General features: G+C 47.0%; 1 protein-coding gene across 1 annotated transcript in view; it reads right to left on the reverse strand.

The window, feature by feature from the left end:
- The window catches only part of NECAB2 (N-terminal EF-hand calcium binding protein 2), a 259,662-nt gene that overhangs the window by 220,671 nt on the left and 18,434 nt on the right, over positions 1-20,557 (reverse strand). Inside the window, exon 2 of the mRNA XM_055000136.1 lies at positions 19,379-19,403. Coding sequence (XP_054856111.1) covers positions 19,379-19,403 — 25 coding nt within the window. The remainder of the gene's footprint in view (positions 1-19,378; positions 19,404-20,557) is intronic.

Consider the following 20,557-nt stretch of genomic DNA (forward strand, 5'->3'; position numbering starts at 1 on the left):
TCTGTTTCAGCAATTCTTCAACTCTGTACTGGATTCTTGCTAATGCTATGTCTTTCTAAAATACTATGACATTGTTTATGGAAATGTCCTTGACACTAATTGTACTTATCTCACGCTATGTAATCCGCCTTGAGTCTCAGTGAGAAAGACAGACTATAAATAATACAAATAAATAAATAGCTTCCAGTCCTGAGAATGAAGCATGTTCATTTTCCCTCCAGCGACCATTTATTCTGTTAGGGTCACCCACTCCAGGTTGAAAAATTCCTGAAGATTTGGGAGTGAAGCCTGGAAAGAGGGAGGTCTTGAGGAGGGGAGGGACCTCATCAGGGTATAATGCCATAGACCCCACTCTACAAAGCATCCATTTTCTACCGGGGAACTGATTTCTCCAGTCTGCAGTTCAGTTGTAATTCCAGAAGATCTTCAGGCCACACCTGGAGGTTTTCTGACGTTATATGCTGACTGCATTGCCAAACTCCCGACCTCAAGCGATCTGCCGGCCTCAGCCTCCCGTGCTTAGACTGGGATTACAGGCGCGCGCCACCAGGCCCAGCTGGAGGTTGGCAAAGACTCTTCTGTTATCGATGCACACTTGACAAAACAAGAAGTGCCACAAAAAGTAAACTTTGTGATCTACAATATGATTGCTTTAAGATTGCTCTTCTGCAATGTTTAATCAATGTGTGCATGGGGGACTTACTTCCAAGCAGACCTGCTTAGAATTATCCCCTGCAGTCTGTTTTCTGATTTATCATGTAATCCTCGACAGAATTCTTGCAAAGAACGCCAGACTTGGTAGACTTCTGATCCAGCAAGATGCCTTTTTTTCTTATTTGTCAAGGATCATGAAATGTGAGTTTGTTGTGACCGCACAACATTGACATTATCCATGGATATAAACTCTATAGACGGAATAGGAAGACGTATTGGGTGTGGGGTGATGTTTCTGTGTATTAAAGATAGCATAGGGGCAAATAATTGGGAAACCTTCCAGGATATAAACTCTCCCGCAGAACTGGTACATGCAATACTTACTTTCCTGCAAAACCTATACTTCTGTTACTGGTTTAATAACATCAGATACATCATTTAAGACAATAAGCTGCCGTCCTGTTGCAGCCTAGTGCTGATGGCCGGAGGGGCCGCAGGCGCGATGACAAACAGAGACCAAACACATAGCTGGAGAGAAACAGGCCACAACGTTATTGACACAGCAGGTAAGGAGCGAAGGCAGTCATCTGGATCGGATCCCCAAGCATCGGCTGGCCCGCCTGCCAGGCCGATGAACCCCTCCCCCCTCAGACCACAGCTGGGGGGGGACCCGAGGAGTGGCATTAAGGGAGGAGATCATCTGGGTGTACACCCCTGCATGATTCCCCCTGCCACCTGGAGATGAGTCCGACCTGGCAGCCCCCGAGCTGGGCATGCACCTCCGTGACTCACCCCAAGATTCCTTATGGGAATCCCCTCAACAGGAACCAGGGCGGAGCCCTGGCTACTGCAAAAGGAGATCCGATCCAATGACCAACCGCAAACAGTTGTGACAAGAAAAGAAAACATAGCCCCCCAAGTCCACAAAACAATGGGAGTGGTGGGTAGGATTCGCTGCCCGAAGCCGAGAGAGGAGTGGCCGAGCAGGCGCCTGCTTAAATACTTAGCTGGTGGACCAGAGGGAAGACTGCCTCCCTGTGGTCTGGCAGCCGGCCCCGCCCCGGCCCTCATCCCGGCAGCCACGATTGGCCGGCCGGGATTTAAACCGATTGGCTGCCGGCTGCCCTCAGCAGCCTGGGCCAGCCAGCAGCCAGCTGCCACGCCTGCTCCGTCCTCCGGCCCCGCGGCAGCAAACCGAGTGCCCGGTAAGTCGGGCGCTCGCGCATCCACAAAGAAAGCTGGGATATAAATATTTTAATAAATAAAACCACTTCTTTCGCCTACAAAATTGTACTGCCTACAAAATTGTGCTGTTTAGCATACTTGTGAGATCAAAAGTATAAATGTCTTGGGGTTTGGGAAGAAAATTTGCAAGCATACCCCAGTATTTGAGAAAAGTTAAAATTGTTGCACTTTTTCCTACCATAGCATAGATGAAAGCTGTTCATTTACAATGGGATGTTTTACTAGTCAGGGTCCCACAAGGTTCTTTGAAAGCAAAGGGGAGAGCTCCCTCGCCCAATCAGAAAAGACTTTTGGGCTCATGAGCTACACAAAGAGTTTCCTGATTGCCTAGCCCTGAACTTCAGTTTGTTTGTTTAAAATATTTATTAGCTGCTTTTCAGTCAAGGCAGCTTACAATATAAATAAAACCACCACCATAAAAATACATAAAACAGCACAATTTAAAATCACAGTTTAGGACTGCCAACAAAGAGATAAATTAAATTAGTCAAAGGCTGTTCTAAGTGCAACTATATTCAATGACCTCCTAAAGATCAAAGGGAGTCCGGTGCACCTCCCTGGGGAGGTTGTTCCATAATTGTGGGGCTGCCACCAAAAAGGCCCCCCTTGTGTATACAACCTGACAAGTTTCTTTAGTCGAAGGGCCAGTCAGGAGTCGGACAGCCTCTCTCTGTGATCTTACTTCTTGTTGTCCTGTTGCTATACTACAAATGCCCTTTAAGTTCATATTAGCAAAAATTTTGCTAGATTAACTGGAAGTTGTTCTTCTAGTCCCCACAGAAATTATTATCTCCCCTTCCCTAGGCTGTATAGGGAAGTCGGTGATTGGGAAGCGGGGAGGAATGTACTTTTCACATCCTCCAGTTTTCTGTAAGCTATTATAGTCTTGAGCAGGGCTTTTTTTTCTGGGAAAAGAGGTGGTAGAACTCAGTGGGTTGCCCTCAGAGAAAATGGTCACATGGCTTGTGGCCCCACCCCCTGATCTCCAGACAGAGGGGAGTTGAAATTGCCCTCTGCGCCTCTCGGCGCAGAGGGCAATCTCAACTCCCCTCTGTCTGGAGATCAGGGGGCGGAGCCACCAGCCATGTGACCATTTTCAAGAGGTTCCGGAACTCCGTTCCCGCGTGTTCCTGCTGAAAAAAAGCCCTGGTCTTGAGCAAACTATTCCCCCTCCCAGTTTTCTCTTTTTTTCTTTAATTGATGTTCAACTGCCCTCAACATTCTTTGCTCCTGGGAGGACAAAGAACATGCTCAGTTCTCCCTAGATGGTGGGGGGGGGGAGTCTTCTTGGGAGGGCAATGAGCATGTTCCAGTGCAATCCTAAGAAATGTTACTCCAATCTAAGCCCATTGATTTCAATGGGCTTAGATTGGAGTAACTCTTCTTAGGATTGCATTATCAGTCTTCATACTTGGAAAGGGGGGATGGGTTAAATTTAAAAACTCATTTTTTTACACGCCTAAACACTCTCTTGGGTACGCAGAGATGCCTATAGCCTTATTTGGCCTTAGTTCACTGTCCTTCTAGCACTTGGCTATCAAGTTTTCTGTTTGCAGAAATGGTGGCTGTGATTAGGGAATGTTATTTTTAATGTTATGTAAGCTGCCTTTGGCCGTGCATAACAGAAATGCAGCCTAGAAATTCTATGAATAAATAAATGTCATAGGAAGAGGCTGCTGTGTTGGTCTCTTGTAGCAGGTGGGAGTCTTACGTCTTAACTTTTCTTGTAATGAAGGATTGTCATTCTTAAAATAACTAATTCACACTAAATGCCAGAACAGACAACAGCAGGTGGAAATTTAATAGACAGACAAACCAGTCCATCATATCTTAATTAGGATTACAACACAATCTAATTGCTTCTTCGCTTCTTAAAAAAAACCGAAAGCTCGTATTATTAATTCAAGAAGCTATTCAATATATCTGATTTGTGAATCAAAACACCTGGGCGGTAACTCAAATGTTTTTCAAGCTAGTTTTAGTAGTCTATCAAGTTGATGCACATAGGGTTTCTCACCATGTGACAGTTTAAATTATTAAATAGAGTTGCCCGGGGGAATTATAGCTAGAAGTTTTATTAGCAGGAAAATAGGGCCCAGATGTGGGGGGAGAAAATTAAAGATCTTCTAATATTATAAAAACTAAGTCTCCAAGAAATATGGATCCGTAGCTACTGCTGAATGAGCTATCAAGATTCTCCATTCCCCCCCCCTTTTCTCCCATTTGCAATTTGTTCTTGACAGAGGCCATTTCCACACAGCCCAATATTCCTGCCCTTTTTCTGCTCTAGGTATGTGTTTTGCTGAGTCGCTCCGACAACTCATCCTCCACACACACTCCCCACAAGCGCTTACCTTGCACTGTGAGGTCGCATGACAGCCTTCGAACAATCCCTAACAAAAGCGGTTTAGGAGAGGACGTTGGGCACTTTCTCCATCGTAGCCTGAAATCACCCGCCTCTCTTTCAGATTTGTTTTCCTTGGCACATGTGCGATTGCATTCAGCTCGTTTTCCAAGGAGGCTTCCGTGGCTGAACTGAAAGGGAAAGAGCTACGGGGGAGGAACTGGGCAGAGATGGGTGGATTCTTCAGAGTGTTTCAAGTGTTCATGTGCCAAAAAACAGAAAAAGGTTGCTCTGTCAACCCATAGCAGAAGAAAACACTACAGAAACTACGTTCCCAGTGAACGTGTGCAAAAAGCGGTAATGAAACAGTATGCATACATTTTGCAAACGTAGGCATGAGGAAGCCTGAGGAAAAGCTGTCGGAGTTCTGTGGGTGAGTTGTGCCTATATGGATGTGTGGAAAAGGCCTTACACTGCAATCCTAAAAAGAGCTACACACTTCTAAATCCACTTACTTCAATGGACCTGGAATTTAGTAACTCTGCTTAGGAGAGCACTACAGATCAATTGTGTGGGCTTGGATACAGTACCACTTTCTCATTATGCAATCAACAACGGAGCATCCCCACAGGTGGCTTTCCTCTGTTCATTCCTTTGCGGCAGCTTAGGTTTGCCAAACTCCTGCTGGGGGCAAAGGATCTATTGCCCTCGGCTACTGTTTCCTGCCTCTGCTCCTGCAGCCAGAAAGAGAAAATTGATCTTTAAAAAATGGCTGTTGAATAATGGTGTAATGTCACTTCCAGGAAAAACCCAGAAGTGATTTCATTTTGTTCTAGGAATCACTGGAAACACTATGGTTTTATCATAAAGTCTCCAGAATCCTAGAGCGGTATGAAATCACTGTTGGGTTTTTCCCTGAAGTGACATCACTCCACTGCTGATGTCATTCCTCCATGTCTCTGTCCCCCAGTCTCCTATGCCTGCTATCCCCTGTCCACACTATCAGAGGCTTTTTGCTGGCAAAAGGTTTAACTTTGCTGTATAACACTATACTGATAAAGCAAGTACCTGTTTTTTAAACCAGTAAAAGCCCTCCTGTGGCATGGTGGGGGGAATGGCTGGCAGGAGGGGAAGACAGCAATAAAAAGCCATCGGTGTAGAATCACCATTTGCATTTTTGGAATACAGCTCCGATGGAAACAGTAACACATCAAATTAGATTAGGAATCCATCATATGAGTGCTGATACTTTTTATGCTGTTTGGATTCTATTTATATCTTTAGACTCTTTATCCTCCCATTTAAGACGAGGCTCTTATGGAAAGATGTGATCTGATAAATAAATGCATATCTAGGCAATAAAGCTGCAAAAACATTTGTTAAAATTTTAAAATAAAATCTATCATAATTATTGTAAACATTTTATTATGAGTTTTTCTTCTTTTGTTTGTTTTTTTATTTGCCTTTTGAGGTTTCCCCCCTCATTTGTTATGATCTGTAAATGTATGGTGATATGTTTTTGGTGTGTCACAGCTGCAGACTTTCTTTAACTGTGAAGGAAAGATGGTGGCAAAACCGGTTTGGAAAAGAACAGAGCAAAACAGAGGACAATCTAGAAAATGGGTGAAATAAGGATTAGGTCGTACAAATAGGGTTGCCAGGTCCCCCTCCGCCCAGGTAGGAGGCCTGGAACTTAGCTTCTCTTCAGTGGTTGTGTGTGCGTGCGCACCCAGCCTGCGCAATGGCATCACTTCCGGGAAGTGACATCATTGTGCAGGCAATGCGCCACCCTGGGAGCACTCCTGCACTCTGAAGGGACCCAATTCGGGTGGAATTAGGCCTGGATCAGGCCAATTTGGCCCGGATCAAGCCGCTGCGGAGCGCTGCTGTCCTCGGCAGTGCCTGATCCGGGCTGAATCAGGCCCAATTTGGGCCTGGGAGGCGCATTTCCCCCACCAGACAAGTAAGCAGGGCAGGTGGTGGAGGGTAGGAGTGGAGGACTGGCAACCCTGGGTACAAATGCCTGGCTGCTAAACCAAAATGGAAGAGGCCTTAGATCAGCAGGTGCCGCCTGATCCATTTGATGTTGCTCTTTGCATCCTGCTTTAATTCCCCTGCTTTAATCTAGTGTGGTTCGCCCTGAAAGAAAAAGCTAAATACAAACAAGTAAGCAAAAAAGTCCAGAAGTGGTACAAAAAATTCATTCCAAACACTGGGTCACACGCAGCAGTGCTCTCAGAACACCACAGCCACAGTCTACCGTGCTGCATCCTGCTCAAAATAAGTGAGAATGCAGCTATAGTTTATTAAAGCTGAAGTTAGGTAGTTATTTAGTAAAAAGGGGGATGAATGGTAAAGACTGCCAATCAGTCTTTTTGTGAAAGATCTTATCCCAAGAGGGGGTGACTACTGGTTACGGAAATAAAAGGGCAACTTTATATACATTGGCACCAAACCAGCCCTCCAAAAAACGGCAAAAATTGTGGGAAATTGATGGGTATGAAAAAGCAGGTTTTATTCCATTTTTCCTAATTTACCACAGTAGGAGCTCAAGTGGACGTGGATGCAGATCTAGAATTCAAAGTCCTTTTTTTGCTGCAATCAGCACCCTTTGAAGTGGTAAAAAATTGCCACTTTTCTTACCTGTGGCGTAACGCTGCTCTCGCCAAGGGTTTTGAACAATGGGCAGTTAAAAACCGAACAAGTCGGATATTCCTAGAGAATAAGAGAACAGGGCGGACTAGCTGCTGCTAAAGCCTCTTGGAAACTTTCTTCCACTCTTTGAGAGATAATGGGTGATGCCACCTGGGAATTGAATGCAATGCAGCTGGTTACCTGAGGTGTTCTGGGCTTACCGGATTTGCATACAGAACACCAGAACTAGGTCAGCTTCACTGTAGATCGATGTGGAAGGCCAGAAATAGTTGCTACAGACAAAGGAAGTTATAGCTAGGGGAGAAGAGATCAATGCCCATAAGGGCTCCTGTGTATCATATAATTAGGCTGTGTGAATTAATTTAAACTGTCTCCTGCTTTTCTACTTTCTACTCAGTGACTTATGAGAGATTAAACTACCATTACATATGAAACCAATAAAAAACAAAATTGTTCCACAGCATTGTCATCCTGACCTTCTTCTAAGAAACTCAGGGGAGCATACATAGTTCTCCCTCATTCATTTTGCATTCACAAGAATACAGAGCAAGTGTCTCAGTCTTCTAAGATTAAGCAGGGGGCAATCTAGGAGAGGGACTTCTAGGACATGGCACCAAAACTGTGGAACTTTTTCCCCAGGGGGACTTGTTTGTCCTAAGATTCCCAGTTCCCCTGTAGGGGCTCCCAGCCTCTGCCCCCTGCCATCTCTAACCTGGCTGGTGGGGAGTGGTGGTATGGGGAACAGTAACAGGAGCTCTGTGCTTGCTCCCGTGCTCTCATTGTCACATCAGGAATGACGTTCCCGGGGGAACAATGAAGGGAAGGCCCCCATGTCAGGGTATTTTGCTTAAAATAGGCCTATAAGCAGGGCTCATTTTGAGGGGGAACACGCCGGAACACAGTTCCGGCAGTTCCCCAAAGCGGTCACATGTCAGGTGGCTCTGCCCACCTGACCCTCGGCCATTTTGGGCCCGTTTTGCCCTGGATTGGGGCCAAAACAGCCCAGATCGGGCCTCTGACGGGTGGTGGATCACTCTCCCACTCAGCAGCGGCCCGATCCTGACCATTTTGGGCCCCTTTTCGGCCATTTTCAGCCCCTTTTTGCCTTTTTTGGCCCAATTTCAGCCCTGAATGGCCAGGATTGGGTCCAAAACAGCCAGGATAGGTGATGCCAGGGGGCGTGGCATATGCAAATCAGTTATGCTAATAAACCACTTCAGGTGATGTCAGGGGGCGTAGCATATGCTAATGAGCTGTGCTAATGAATTATGCTAATGAGTTCCTCCAGCTCTTTTTCTACGAAATGACCCCGCCTATAAGTAAAGTTTCCCCCATGTGCAATCCTTCCACAACACCCCCCATACCCCCCCCGTTTCACCTCTGGGGGACCTGGCGACCTTAGACTGTCCTCTTCTGTTGTCCTCTTCCACCAGCAGGTGAAGACTTTTTGTTTCATTTGATGTTCCTTCAGTAATCTCTCGTTCCTGCCCAATATTTTAAAGGTTTTTTTTTTAATGTTTAGGTCATGTATTTTAGCTCTGGTTTCAATGATGTATTTTTGTTGGATTTAATGCTTTTTTTAAAAGAAGTATGTTTTGAATTTGTTAACTGCCTCAGTGGCCTTTTGAAGGGCAGAAAGGCAGTGCATAAATGTTGTAAGTACATAAATAAATAAATCCTGTGTAGGCTGATAGTGAGTAACTGCCCCTATTGTTGTTGTTTGCATCTGCTCTCCCTGTAATGGGCTCAGATTACAGCATAAATAAATGACAACATAATAAATGACAATAAAAAGAGCATTAAGACCATAAAATACAATGTCACAAACATTTGGGCGGCATTGAACTTCATGGTCTAATCGGCATTTGAACCTAGGTTTCCCAGTTTCTAATCCAACAGTTTAGACTTTTCACCGCACTGGATCCCAATAAAAAGGAATAAAATAGATATAAAATGTTATCAGGTGTTTATATTTGCCACATGCACTGAAATAGTTATGTTTCATAAGTCACTGTGATGTAATGCAGAGGTCCAACATTTCCAGATTTTAATCTGCAGGCAGAGCATGAGGGCCAAACTACAAGTGACGCCTGACACAGGTTGGACCCTTGTCAGCTTCCCTCAAGATTTGATGGGAAATGTAGGCGGCTTGGCGGAATGTTGGACAAGTGACAGTTGAAAACTTCATTGGACAGCAGTCGGAGAGCCAAGCTGCGAGACCAGGATGCCTACATTTCCCATCAAAACTTGAAGGAAGCTGACAAGTGTCCAACCTGTGTCATTTGTTACTTGTAGCTTGGCCCTGAGATGCACTGAGCAACAAGCATGTGACAGGTAGTCATATGACATGAAGTCACGTGGCATCAGTGTCACATGATGGGAAGAAGATTGCATTTTGGCCTTGCCAGTGTCAGGTGTGGGTTGATGGGACAGAGTCCAAGCAAACTAGGGAGGGGAGACATAATCTGAGCGCATGAAATATCCTAAAATGAGGAACAAGGAAGGAAAACTCTAAAGGGCTAAAATATGAACTGTTGTAAAAGTTCCATTTGGTTGCCAACCTCCAGATGGAGCCTGGAGATCTCCCAGAAATACAACTTATCTCCAGACTACAGAAATCAGTTCCCCTTAGGGTTACCAGGTGCCTGCCACGGTGGGCAAACTTCCGAGGATTTATCCCCTTATCCGCCGATTGCTGAGCGTTGGCCACGGGAGCATCCCTGCGCTCCAATTTGGCCCCAAACCAGCCAAATCGGAGCGCGGGAGTGCTCCCGCAGCTGGCGCAACAACACCATTTACAGAAGTGACGTTGCCATGCACTTGGCGTGGTGATGTCACTTCTGGAAGTGACGTCATCATGCTGCCGCCGGAGTGCGCGCGAGGTCAAATTCCAGGCCCCTATCCTCCCGCTGAGAGGATAGAGGGACCTGTCAACGCTAGCTCCCCTGGAGAAAATGGCTGCTTTAGAGGGTGGAATCTTTGCCATTATACCCTGCAGCGGTCCCTCGTCTCCTCACACCCTACCATCCCTACACTCTACCTCCAAATCTCCAGGAATTTCCCAACCCAGAGTTGGTACCCCTAACATTGATTAGTGGTTCCCCCCCCTCGCCCCCATACACAACTGCCTTGAAAATTGCAGGGGGTGCCTGGGGAGGAAAATATTTAATGTTTTTTCAATGCCACCATTTAAATAGCCCCTCTGAAGTTGCAATTTGCTCTGCAGATAGAAAGCAACTGGCCCAACTGCAGTCAACTGCCGCTTCAGAGGGGTTATTTAAATTGCGGCTGGAACTAAAGCGTTAACTGTTAAGCACTCCTTTGCCCAAGTGAGTTATCTTTCCAAACAGCACAAGAGGATGCTAATTAGCTTTTTTAAAAACAGGAGACATTCTAATTATGGATCTCTCACACATTGCCCAGCCGAAAACTAACAGGCGAAGCTTTTCCTAGCATAGACACACAATACTAGGGGGAAAGGATTTAGTGGATATTTTTGCCTTTTTATCACTGTTAACAACAACAAAAAATTGCACAGTCACATCTTCAGGCGACACCATCCGTCTCACAATTCACATTTTCCAGTAGAAGTAGAGCTATTTCTCACCTCCCTGATGTACATCTTCAGATTTGACAAAAGGACCACAGCAGGCGCCAACACTCCATCTCCCTAATATTATGACAATTCACGTTTTCACAGCAGATGTTACAATTGCAGTTTGCAATCCACTCAAAGCTGAGGAAATATTAGCAGGGGAGGGGTGTTGCTTTTTTTTTTTTTTGCTTTGTTGTGTGAAATGATCATTATCCAAACTGTCAGGCTGTGTGTACCTACCCATCAATGATTTTTAAATAGACAAACATGCATGCAAGGCTTAAGTAATTTCTGCAAAATGAAAGGGCTGTGATGGGCAGAGGCAGGCTTACTAATTATGATGAGGCCTTAGGAAAATCTCGAGAATTAGGCTCCAGCAGGGGTCATTTTGTAGAAAAAGAACTGCAGGAACTCATTAGCATAACTCATCAGCATATGCCACACCCCTTGATCGGGTCAAAATGGCCAGGATTCGGCTGCTGCCAGATGGGGAAGTGTTCCCCCACCTGGCAGTGGCCCGATCAGGGCCGTTTTCCCCCAATCCAGGCCAAAACAGGCCCAAGATGGCTCAAAATGGCCATTTTGGGCAAGTTTTGGACTGGATCAGGCCCAAAACGGCCCGGATTGGGTTGGTGCCCGGCAGGGGAGGGATCCCCCACCAGGCACCGACCCAATCCTGATGGTTTTGGTCCTGATCCTGGCCGAAAAGGGCCCCAAGTGGCCAAAAATGCCCATTTGGGCCCCGTTTGGGCCAGGATCATGGCTGAAACAGCCTGGACCAAATCAGTGCTGGGCAGGGGAGGGTTCCCCCACCTGGCACTGACCAGATCCCGGCAGTTCTGGACCCAATCCCAGCAGAAAATGGCCCAAATGGCCAAAAGTGGCCATGTGGGGCCTTTTGGGCCAGGATCAGGGCCAAAAAGGACCAGATCTGGTTAAAGCCGAGCAGGGGAACCCTCCTCTCCCTAGCACTGATCCAGTCCAGGCTGTTTCGGCCCAGATCCGGGCCCAAAAGTACTGAAAACGTCCATTTTGGGCCCATTTGAGCCCGAATCAGGGCCTAAAATGCAGGGACTGGGTTGGTGGTGGGTGAGGGACGCCTCCCCTGCCCAGCACCAACCCGATCCTGGCCCCTTTGGCCCCAATCCGGGCCATTTTGGCCCCAATCGAGGCCTAAACAGCCCAAAATGTTTTATGGTCAGGTGGGCAGGGCCACCTGACTTGGGGGAACTATCGGAATGGCCTTCCGGTGCATTCCCCCTCGAAATGAGCCCTGACAGCATTACTCAGACAGCATGAGGGTCAACTGTTGGGCAGTCAGGGGTGCCCCAACACCCCTACTGCTGATCACCGCCTCCCCCGTGAGGTACAGGGACACCACCGTGGCTGGGACAGCTGGCTGCAGGGCAGTGAGTGCTCTTAGTACAGCCCACTCCAGAATGGGACCTGGGACAACTGCCCTGGATGCCCCATGGGGATGCCATCCTTTGCCCCTCCCCTGCTGCATCCCATTCACCGGACCATCCGCAGTCATTATTATTTACGTCATTTATAGTCCATCATTCTCACTGAGACTCAAGGCAGATTACACAGTGTGAGATTAGTACAGTCAATTTCAAGGACATTTCCATAAACAATGCCATCGGGTAAATAAACACAATTTTTATGCAAAGACATAGCATTAGTAAGAATCCAATACAGAGTTGAAGAAATGCTGAAACAGAACATAAGCAATTTTAGGGCTGACATTAGACCACATAAGGCACAAGTAGCTCATAGGAGCACATATTTAAGACAACAGGTAGTATGTAAGGCAACACAGTGGTGAAGTCTATGGTCCTTAACTCATTAGCAAAGCATCTGACAGTCTCTGCTACAGTACAAAAGACTTTTTGAATAATTCGGTTTTGCATCATTTGCTGAAAGCTAGGAGAGTGGGGGCTCTCCTGACCTCCTCAGGCAGGCCTTTCCACAGGGTAGGGGCCACCACAGAAAAAGCCCATGTATGGGCTGCTGTTGGTTTCGCCCACGTGCCGGGTGGCACCTGCAGGAGACCCTGCAGTCAATGCAACCATTGGCCAATTCCATCTGTTTAATTATACCCTGAGAGCCAGTTTGCTGTAGTGGTTAAGAGCGGCAGGACTCTAATCTGGAGAATGGGGTTTGATTCCCCACTCCTTTGCTTGAAGCCAGTTGGGTGACACTGGATAAGTGACAGCTCTCTCAAAGCTTTTACAGCCCCACCCATCTCACAGGGTGATTGTTGTGAGGATAATAATACCACACTTTGTAAACCACTCTGAGTGGGCATTAAGTTGTCCTGAAGGGCAATATATAAATCGATGATGGTGATGATGGTGATGATGATGATGATGATGATGATGATGGTCATCATCATCATCTACTGTGGCCTTTAAGTGTTCCACACGAGCAGTGTTCAGGGATCACCTCACTAAATCCACTCACTAAAATAACTTTGCAAAAATTCATTGTAATAAGAGTTGCCTCCAGCTGCGCACAGATGTGTAAAGAGATGGCTCAGAACCGCTCCCATTTTCACTTTTCTTACAAGATCCACAAGGCAGGCAAGCACAACATGCAAAAGCTTTTAGCGGCTGGCTGTATTGTAACCGTTTGACTTTTTCTTTGTTAATGCAACCATCATTTGTCAACTTTGTATTATTTTTTACAGGTCACTAGTTATAACCCCGATGAAAGGAAAAAGTAGCACAGCTTGTCAACAACTCAATTGAGTTTATTTATTTATTTATTCGATTTCTAGCCTGCCCTCTCCGCTGCAGGTTGAGGGGGGGGGGGTCACAATTTTTTTCAGCAGGGCAGGATTAATCATACGGTTTAGCATGCTACAAAACAGGTTGCCAATCAAGCTAAGGACCCCAATAGAAAACAATTTTCCCCATATGCTCAGCAGTGTAAGGTTCCTAAGTCCCTATACTCTCCTGGCAGAAGGTGGGGGACCTGGGACTTACCTCTTGTAGTTTCCTTGCTTCCAGAGAGGCATGATGACATCACTTCTGGGAAGTGATGGCATCACACAGGACACCGGCATGCTCCCACGCTTTGCATGGGGCTAATTCTGGCCCATTTGGAGCCAAAATGGGCCCCAGCAAAGCGCAGGAACACACCTGCAACTGTCGCAACAATGTCAGTTCAGAAAGTGATGTTATTGCAGCCTGCCTGGAGCGTGCCCAGTGCATGCTTTTCTGGGTTGCCTGCCAGTGGTGGGTGATTGCTGGGGGGTTTCTACCTTCCACTGATCACCAGCAATTGGCGGGCAACTGGGCAAACCCCCAGGAGATTGCTTGCCACCAGCGGGCAACTGGTAAGCCTACAACAGTGTGAGGATTGTACATTTCCTGTTTGCCCTGGGCATCCCACAGCCAGGATTTCCAGGTCCCCTTAGCAAGTGGTGGGGGGCAGGGCCGGGAGGCTCACCAGCAATGTCATTATGTCACCAGCGATACACTGATGTAACTTCCCAGGCACCTGGAAGTGAGGTCAATATATTGCTGGGGGATGCTCTAGTATTTGGGTAAAACTCTATGTTTTAACCATACCACCAGCAGGGACTTGGCCATAACAGAGGCAGCAAGCAGCAGTGGACTGAGCAAGAACTCTGGAATGAGCAGGAATGAACAGGAACAGCATCTACACAGCCCTGTTCCATCTCCAGTCACTGCTGCTGCTGCCCCTGCAACCTCTGCTGCTCTGTTTTTCTCCCAGTCATAGGCACCAGAGTTTCCTGCAGGCCAAAGCACCACCTTTCCCCTCACTTTTCCTTAACAAACCAGGCTCTAACAGTAGAAGGCAGCATGGATGTAACACTAGAGCGCGCCATGGCAGGGACAGGCCCTTTAAAGGAGGGAACAGTGAATGGCCAATGAACTGCCCCCTGTATTGTGGGTAGGTTGGCCAACCTCCAGGTAGTAGCTGGAGATATCCCAGAATTACAATGGATCTCCAAGTGACAGCGATCGGTTCCCCTTAGGGTTGCCAGGCTCCCTCGATCTCCCAGCGGAAGATTGGGCCTGGCTGTTACCTGGAAGGGGGGGGGGTACGCGCGCGCTCCTGCAAGCATGATGACGTCAGTGATGTCACCACGCAGCCTGTTTGGGTGCAGATCGGGCCCATTGTGGGACCCTGTGGAGCACAGGAGCGTTCCTGTGCTCCGCAGGGACCCACAACGGGCCCGATCCGTGCCCAAATGGGCCCAATCCGCACCCATTTTGGCGCGGATTGGGTCTGTTTCGCCATGGATCAGGCCTGTTTTAGGCCCCTGTGGAGCGCGGGAGCATTCCTGTGCTCCGCAGGGGCCCACAACAGGCACAATCCGCGCCAAAATGGGCCCGATCCGCACTGAAATGGACCCGATCCGCGCCAAAATGGTCGCGGATTGGGCCCATTTGGGCACGAATCAGGCCTGTTGTGGGACCCTGCAGACCGCAGGGGCCCCGATCCAGGCCAAAACAGGCCTGATCCTGGCGGTTGCTGTGCGTAGGGGTGCACAGCTCCGCAGGGGGTGTGTGCATGGAAGGTGTGCACCCCCCTGCTGGCCAGGTAGGGAGGGGCGGGGGTGGCAGGGTTGGCAGCCCTAGTTCCCCTGGAGAAAATGGCTATTTTGGAAGGTGGACCATATGGCATTATACTCCACCGAGGTCCCTCACCCCAGGCCCCCAGCCCCACCCCGGAGGTGGCAGCCTAATTGTAGGGAACACTGACTTTGTTCACCAATATGAGTAGAGCACTAATCTGTCTTGAAGAGCAATATATAATCACACTGTTGTTATTATTTATTGTTGTTATTTGCCCTGAGCCCACTTGCGTGAGGGAGGGCTAGAAGTCAAATAAATGGTATAATCATTCATTCCAGAGTGTTGCTACAACTTAGAGTATGTATTTGTAGTTGTGCTACAGACTCAGCACTTTGACTATTGTGTGGCAATCCACAGCAGTCCTTCTAGGACACTCGGCAGCCATTTCTTAAATATATATTGGTATATATTGAAAACGAGTCTGTATTATGGTCACACCTTCCAAGTAGCTGCTGAATGCCTCCTGTCCCAAATGTCAAGGAGATCCAAAACCTCCTTGTGCCGCCAGAAGACACTTCGCCCTCCTGGAGCCCCCCTCATGAGACATCACAAAGGAACGTTGCTTAAAATTGCAGCCATTCAGAATGGCGGTGGAGTGGCAAAACGAAAAATGTTTTTTAAATGGTGACTGCAACAAGCAACCTGGTTAGTTTGCAAGACAAGATCATCCTGCCTCTTAAATGGGTCCTGCCACAGGGTGTGAAGATTCAACTTCTGGCAAAGCTTTTGAGAGTCAGCATTTTATCTCTAGTTTAGCACCAGGGGGAGAAAAAAAAACTCGCAAGAAAACATAAATGCAGCTGGTGACATTTGGTTGAAGGAAATATACAACTCTCCAATTATGTAACCATAAATCACTTACACAGCTGCAATTTATTTTTAAATGTGAGAAGAAAAGGGAAAGTTTCCTGCTTGCATATTACTAGAGTTTATGTAACTATTCATTTTATCATCTGGACCTCTCAGAACTCCCCTTTGTACCATCTGGTAGCAAGTTCCAAAACTGCTAGGTGGCTCGTTTTCAACTGCTAGTTACGTGTCAGGTTGCGTCTCTCGATGAGAAGACGGCCATTGTTGCATTTCATTTTATATTCATTTATAGTTATGCGACGGGCTTGGTTCTTCGCTTTTCGCTATCCATTTGGTAGCTTTGTTCAGGCTGTGTACACATGCTGTGCAGTCTCATATGGTATTTATGTGGACAATACATGTCATTTACACTTATCCTGTATGTATAACACAGAATATTTATTTCTTTATTTAAATTTGTATGCCGCCTTTCCACCCAAATAGGGTCCCCAAAGCGGCGAATATTAAAAGGTTTAAAACAACATTTTAAACCATTTAAATTTAAAACAACATTCAAAATAGTATAAAGGGAATTCAATAAAAACTCACACATAAGCACACAATGACAAAACAGAGAGGAGGGCCAGTAACAGTTATGGGGATATACCAAACCAAACCAAAGTGTCTTCACCTTCTAGTGGAAGACAATGATAGAGAGGGACGGATGAATCTCCTTGGTGAGGAAGTACCAAAATGTTGGTGTCTCGACTGAGAAGGCCCCTTTTCAGGGTGCCAGCCATCTAGCTTAGGGCTGCCAGGTTCCCTTATCCTCCCAGTTGCGGGGAGTACCCAGCACTTACCTTCCCTTTGCTCCTTGTGTGGTCCTCACATGCATGCAAAGTGTGTATGAGCCCTCGCACACTGCTCAATGATGTCACTTCCAGGAAGTGACATCATTGCACAGGTGCAGAAGCCTGTGTGCACTTCTCAGTGGGTCGATTTGGGCCCCAAACTGGCTGAAATAGGCCCATTTGGGGCCTGTTGCAAAGCAGGGGCACGCTTTTGGGCCAGTGCAATGACATCACTCCCAGAAGTGATGTCGTCACACTGCCCTGGGAACACACCCAGGAGGCCCATTCCCCTGTTTCCCCCCACCAGCCATGTGAGTGGTGGTAGGGGCTGAGGGTGGGAGTGGGGGATCCCCTGCCCCCACTGGGGGACCTGGGATTCTTAATGTAGCTTCAAATGGGAGGGGCACCCAAAGTAGGGCCTCCAAAGATGACCAGGTAGGTTCACATGGGAGAAGGCTGTCCCTAAGGTATGCTGGACCCGGGCCATGTCGGGCTTTAAAGGTCAATATCAGCACCTTGAATTGGACCTGGAAGCAAACTGGGAGCCAGTGTAGTTGGAACAAGACTGGAGTGATATGGTCCCTATGAGGCACATTGGATAAAAATGTGTACATTTTAGAGGAGAAAAGTCAAGACGAACGAACGGAAAGCAGTGTGAAAGAGTCAGAGTCCATTTGTGCAACACAGAAGCAAAATTGAAATGGGGATTTTCAGAACAAACATAAGGGACGAGAAAATTCAAAATCAGCGCCAGCCGGACCTGCATTTCCCTGCCTACCGTGATCTCCCCCTGCTCTCCCCACCGTATTGTATTCATTGTCAGACACGGAAGCAAGAAATACTAGATCATCAGGGCCATAAGTTCCTTTCATTCTTTTCAAAATAGCCATACCTGCCTGTCACTCAAAGGCCAGTTCCAAGGGGAGAGTAATCTGTTTACTTTTCATATCCAGGATAATGTGAATTAATCGGTACCCACTCTGCCGGTTTGGCTTTTCAAGGCTGAGTTCCCACTCAGGCGATAAATCCCTGTCAGGCTTATGTGAAAAACAACAGATTTTTTTAAAAGTCCCTTCATATATACACTAGCAACCAGGGCTTTTTTTGTGGGAAAAGAGGTGGTGGAACTCAGTGGTGGAACTCAGGACCGCACAATACCATCACTTTGGGTCAGCTGGAACAAGGATGGAGTTTTTTAAAGCTTAAATTGCCCTCGGCGAAATGGTCACATGACCGGTGGCCCCGCCCCCTGCTCTCCAGACAGGGGAGTTTAAATTGCCCTCCACGTGGAGGGCAATCTCAACTCCCCTCTGTCTGGAGATCAGGGCCGGGGCCACCGGTCATGTGACCATTTTCAAGAGGTGCCAGTACTCCGTTCCACCACGTTCCAGCTGGAAAAAAGCCCTGCTAGCAACAGAGCCCATTGTGTGGGAAAAAACAACGGGCTCTGGAAAACTGATTTGGCAGGGCCACGCTGCCATGTCAGGCCTCTCTGCCGCCTCTGTGGGGCCTTGGGAAGGCCACGCCGCAACGCCAGGCACGGCCCTCCCAGGGAAACTTAGGTACGTGTGTTGATTGACGGCACATGTACTGGGTGCCCCAGAATACCTTGGAAATGCCTTTGTTAATACCCCTGGCCTCAATTGTAGTACTTCATTAAAACAAGAAGTCTTCCAGCACTTTGCATTCTAACAGCAGCTTTTTTGGATTAAGAGTTCATTTCAGCAGATGTACGACGTATACCCTCCCTTGGCAGTGTTTGTGTGTGTGCGTGCACATACACATATACTGAGAGAGGGAAATGTCAACCACCATGAAAATCAGGAGATGCAGTTTGTGACATTTCTGCAAAGCTCAAATATATATGATAAGCAGAATGACCTTTCATAGCAGCAATTAATTGGCAACAATACAATCCTTCCTAGCTTTGCTAAGCTGATTTAACGCCCGTAGTGGATAAGAAGTGTGCAGAGGAAGACATCTGGCTCCACAAGAAAGCAGGCGGTGTTACATTGCAGGCAGTCATTCGCATTTTGCATTGCTTCACCATTGAGCAGAATTAGAGGGGATGTGGAGACAGGTGCTTTGCTTGCACCTGCAGGAAGACAAGTGGTAGAGCACTGAGGTCAGAAACACTCCAGGAAGACAGGCAGCAGTGTCTGTCATTTGGCATTCCCATGTGCAGTAGCACAGAGGAAGCTGAGCTGACATTTGGGAGTCCCAAGAAGAAACTTCTGCTTTGGCTTTGGCAGAGGCTCACCTCATTGGGCTCAGACAATAGTTTTTTAATGCTGGAAATTACTTTCATAAGAATATACCACTCTGGTAACAAGTGCAAGACAGACAATCTACTCTTTTAAGAAAAGCTTTAACTAGTTAGTGACTGTTATCCCAGTCCGAAGTTGTTTTAGTCTGTGTTACGTTTTGTTTGCTTTACTCTAGTGTTTTAATTGCAAGTCATCTTGAATAGGACCGCGAAGAGGCAGCACAGAAATATCATAAATAAATAAATAAAGCAGTGTATTTAAAAAAAAAAATCACTGAAACACATCACTCATTTCTTGGAGAAAAAGATTTAAAAAGCTTTAAAATATATGGTCAACTAAATAAAGAAATAAATATGGAAACTTACCATTTTTGTCAGCTCGTCTGAAGATCTAAAATTGAAGAAAGATACATATTTACTATGTTTTACATAGCTTGTCTATTGCAACTCAAAGTTTGAGCAAAAGCAATTAAAATTCTGTCGTGACCCATCACTTCTGCATTGCACCAGAAATGACATTATATTCTGGCAATGTGGAAGGTCATGGGTCAGTACCCCTGCTCCCACCCTCTCCCCAATCCTCTGTCCCCTGGTTGGCCGGCAAGGAACCTAGCAACCCGGATGTGAACTTGAACTACCTCTTTCAGTCTCTTGCCATGAAAACCCCACCAGGGGTCATCATAAGTTAGCTATGACTTGACAGCAACACCACATTGTTGGAGAAATCTTAATTTTTTTCAAGTGGAACAAAAGAGTGATCCATTCTTACCGCCCGCCCCCCCCCCCCCCCCCCCCCCGCCCTGTGCTATTGCCTTGGAGGCAGAAGGAGGCTGATTTGCTTAGACTCAGTCCCAAGAGGCATCATAATGCCTGTCTCCAGATAGTTTGTGGTGAATAGGAGGGACTTCAGGCAAAACATACTGAAGGCCAAGTCCAGTCCTGCAGGGGTCCCCAATCTTGGTCAGCCTGTAGGCTGCACTGGAATTTTAAGAAAAGGTGGTGGGTGCCAAGAGAATATAGCTGCCATGGGAGACAGGATCAGTCACAAAATGGCTGCCGTGGTGACTGGGGCCGATCACAAAACGTTGGCAAGTTCCAAGCCATCATCCCACCTCTGATGCAGGCAGATTTTTCAGAACAAGCTCTACCTACCAACTCAACAGCGGGTTCTTCTGAAGCACCTTCTACTCTAGTGAATGGAGGAAAGCCAAGACTGGCTCTTTCCTCTGGAGAAAAATGAAGCAGATGCCAGGAAATACATCACTAAATGAACACCATGTTGGGAAGCCCTGCACTACTGATTTGGTACTGGTGGAATGCTGAGCTGTTGGCTGAACTCTGAAAAAGCATGCCTGAGGGTGTGTTCTGTCCAAGCTCAGGGACTCTGTCCTCTGAGGGCCAAACTACAAGTGACGCCTGACACTAGTTGGACACTTGTCAGCTTCCCTCAAGTTTTGATGGGAAATGTAGGCAGCTTGGCGGAATGTTGGACAAGTGACAGTTGAAAAGCCCGTTGGACAGCAGTCGGAGAGCCAAGCTGCAAGA

This window comes from Eublepharis macularius, chromosome 16, assembly GCF_028583425.1.
Source record: "Eublepharis macularius isolate TG4126 chromosome 16, MPM_Emac_v1.0, whole genome shotgun sequence".
In the NCBI taxonomy this organism is placed as follows: Eukaryota; Metazoa; Chordata; class Lepidosauria; order Squamata; family Eublepharidae; genus Eublepharis; species Eublepharis macularius.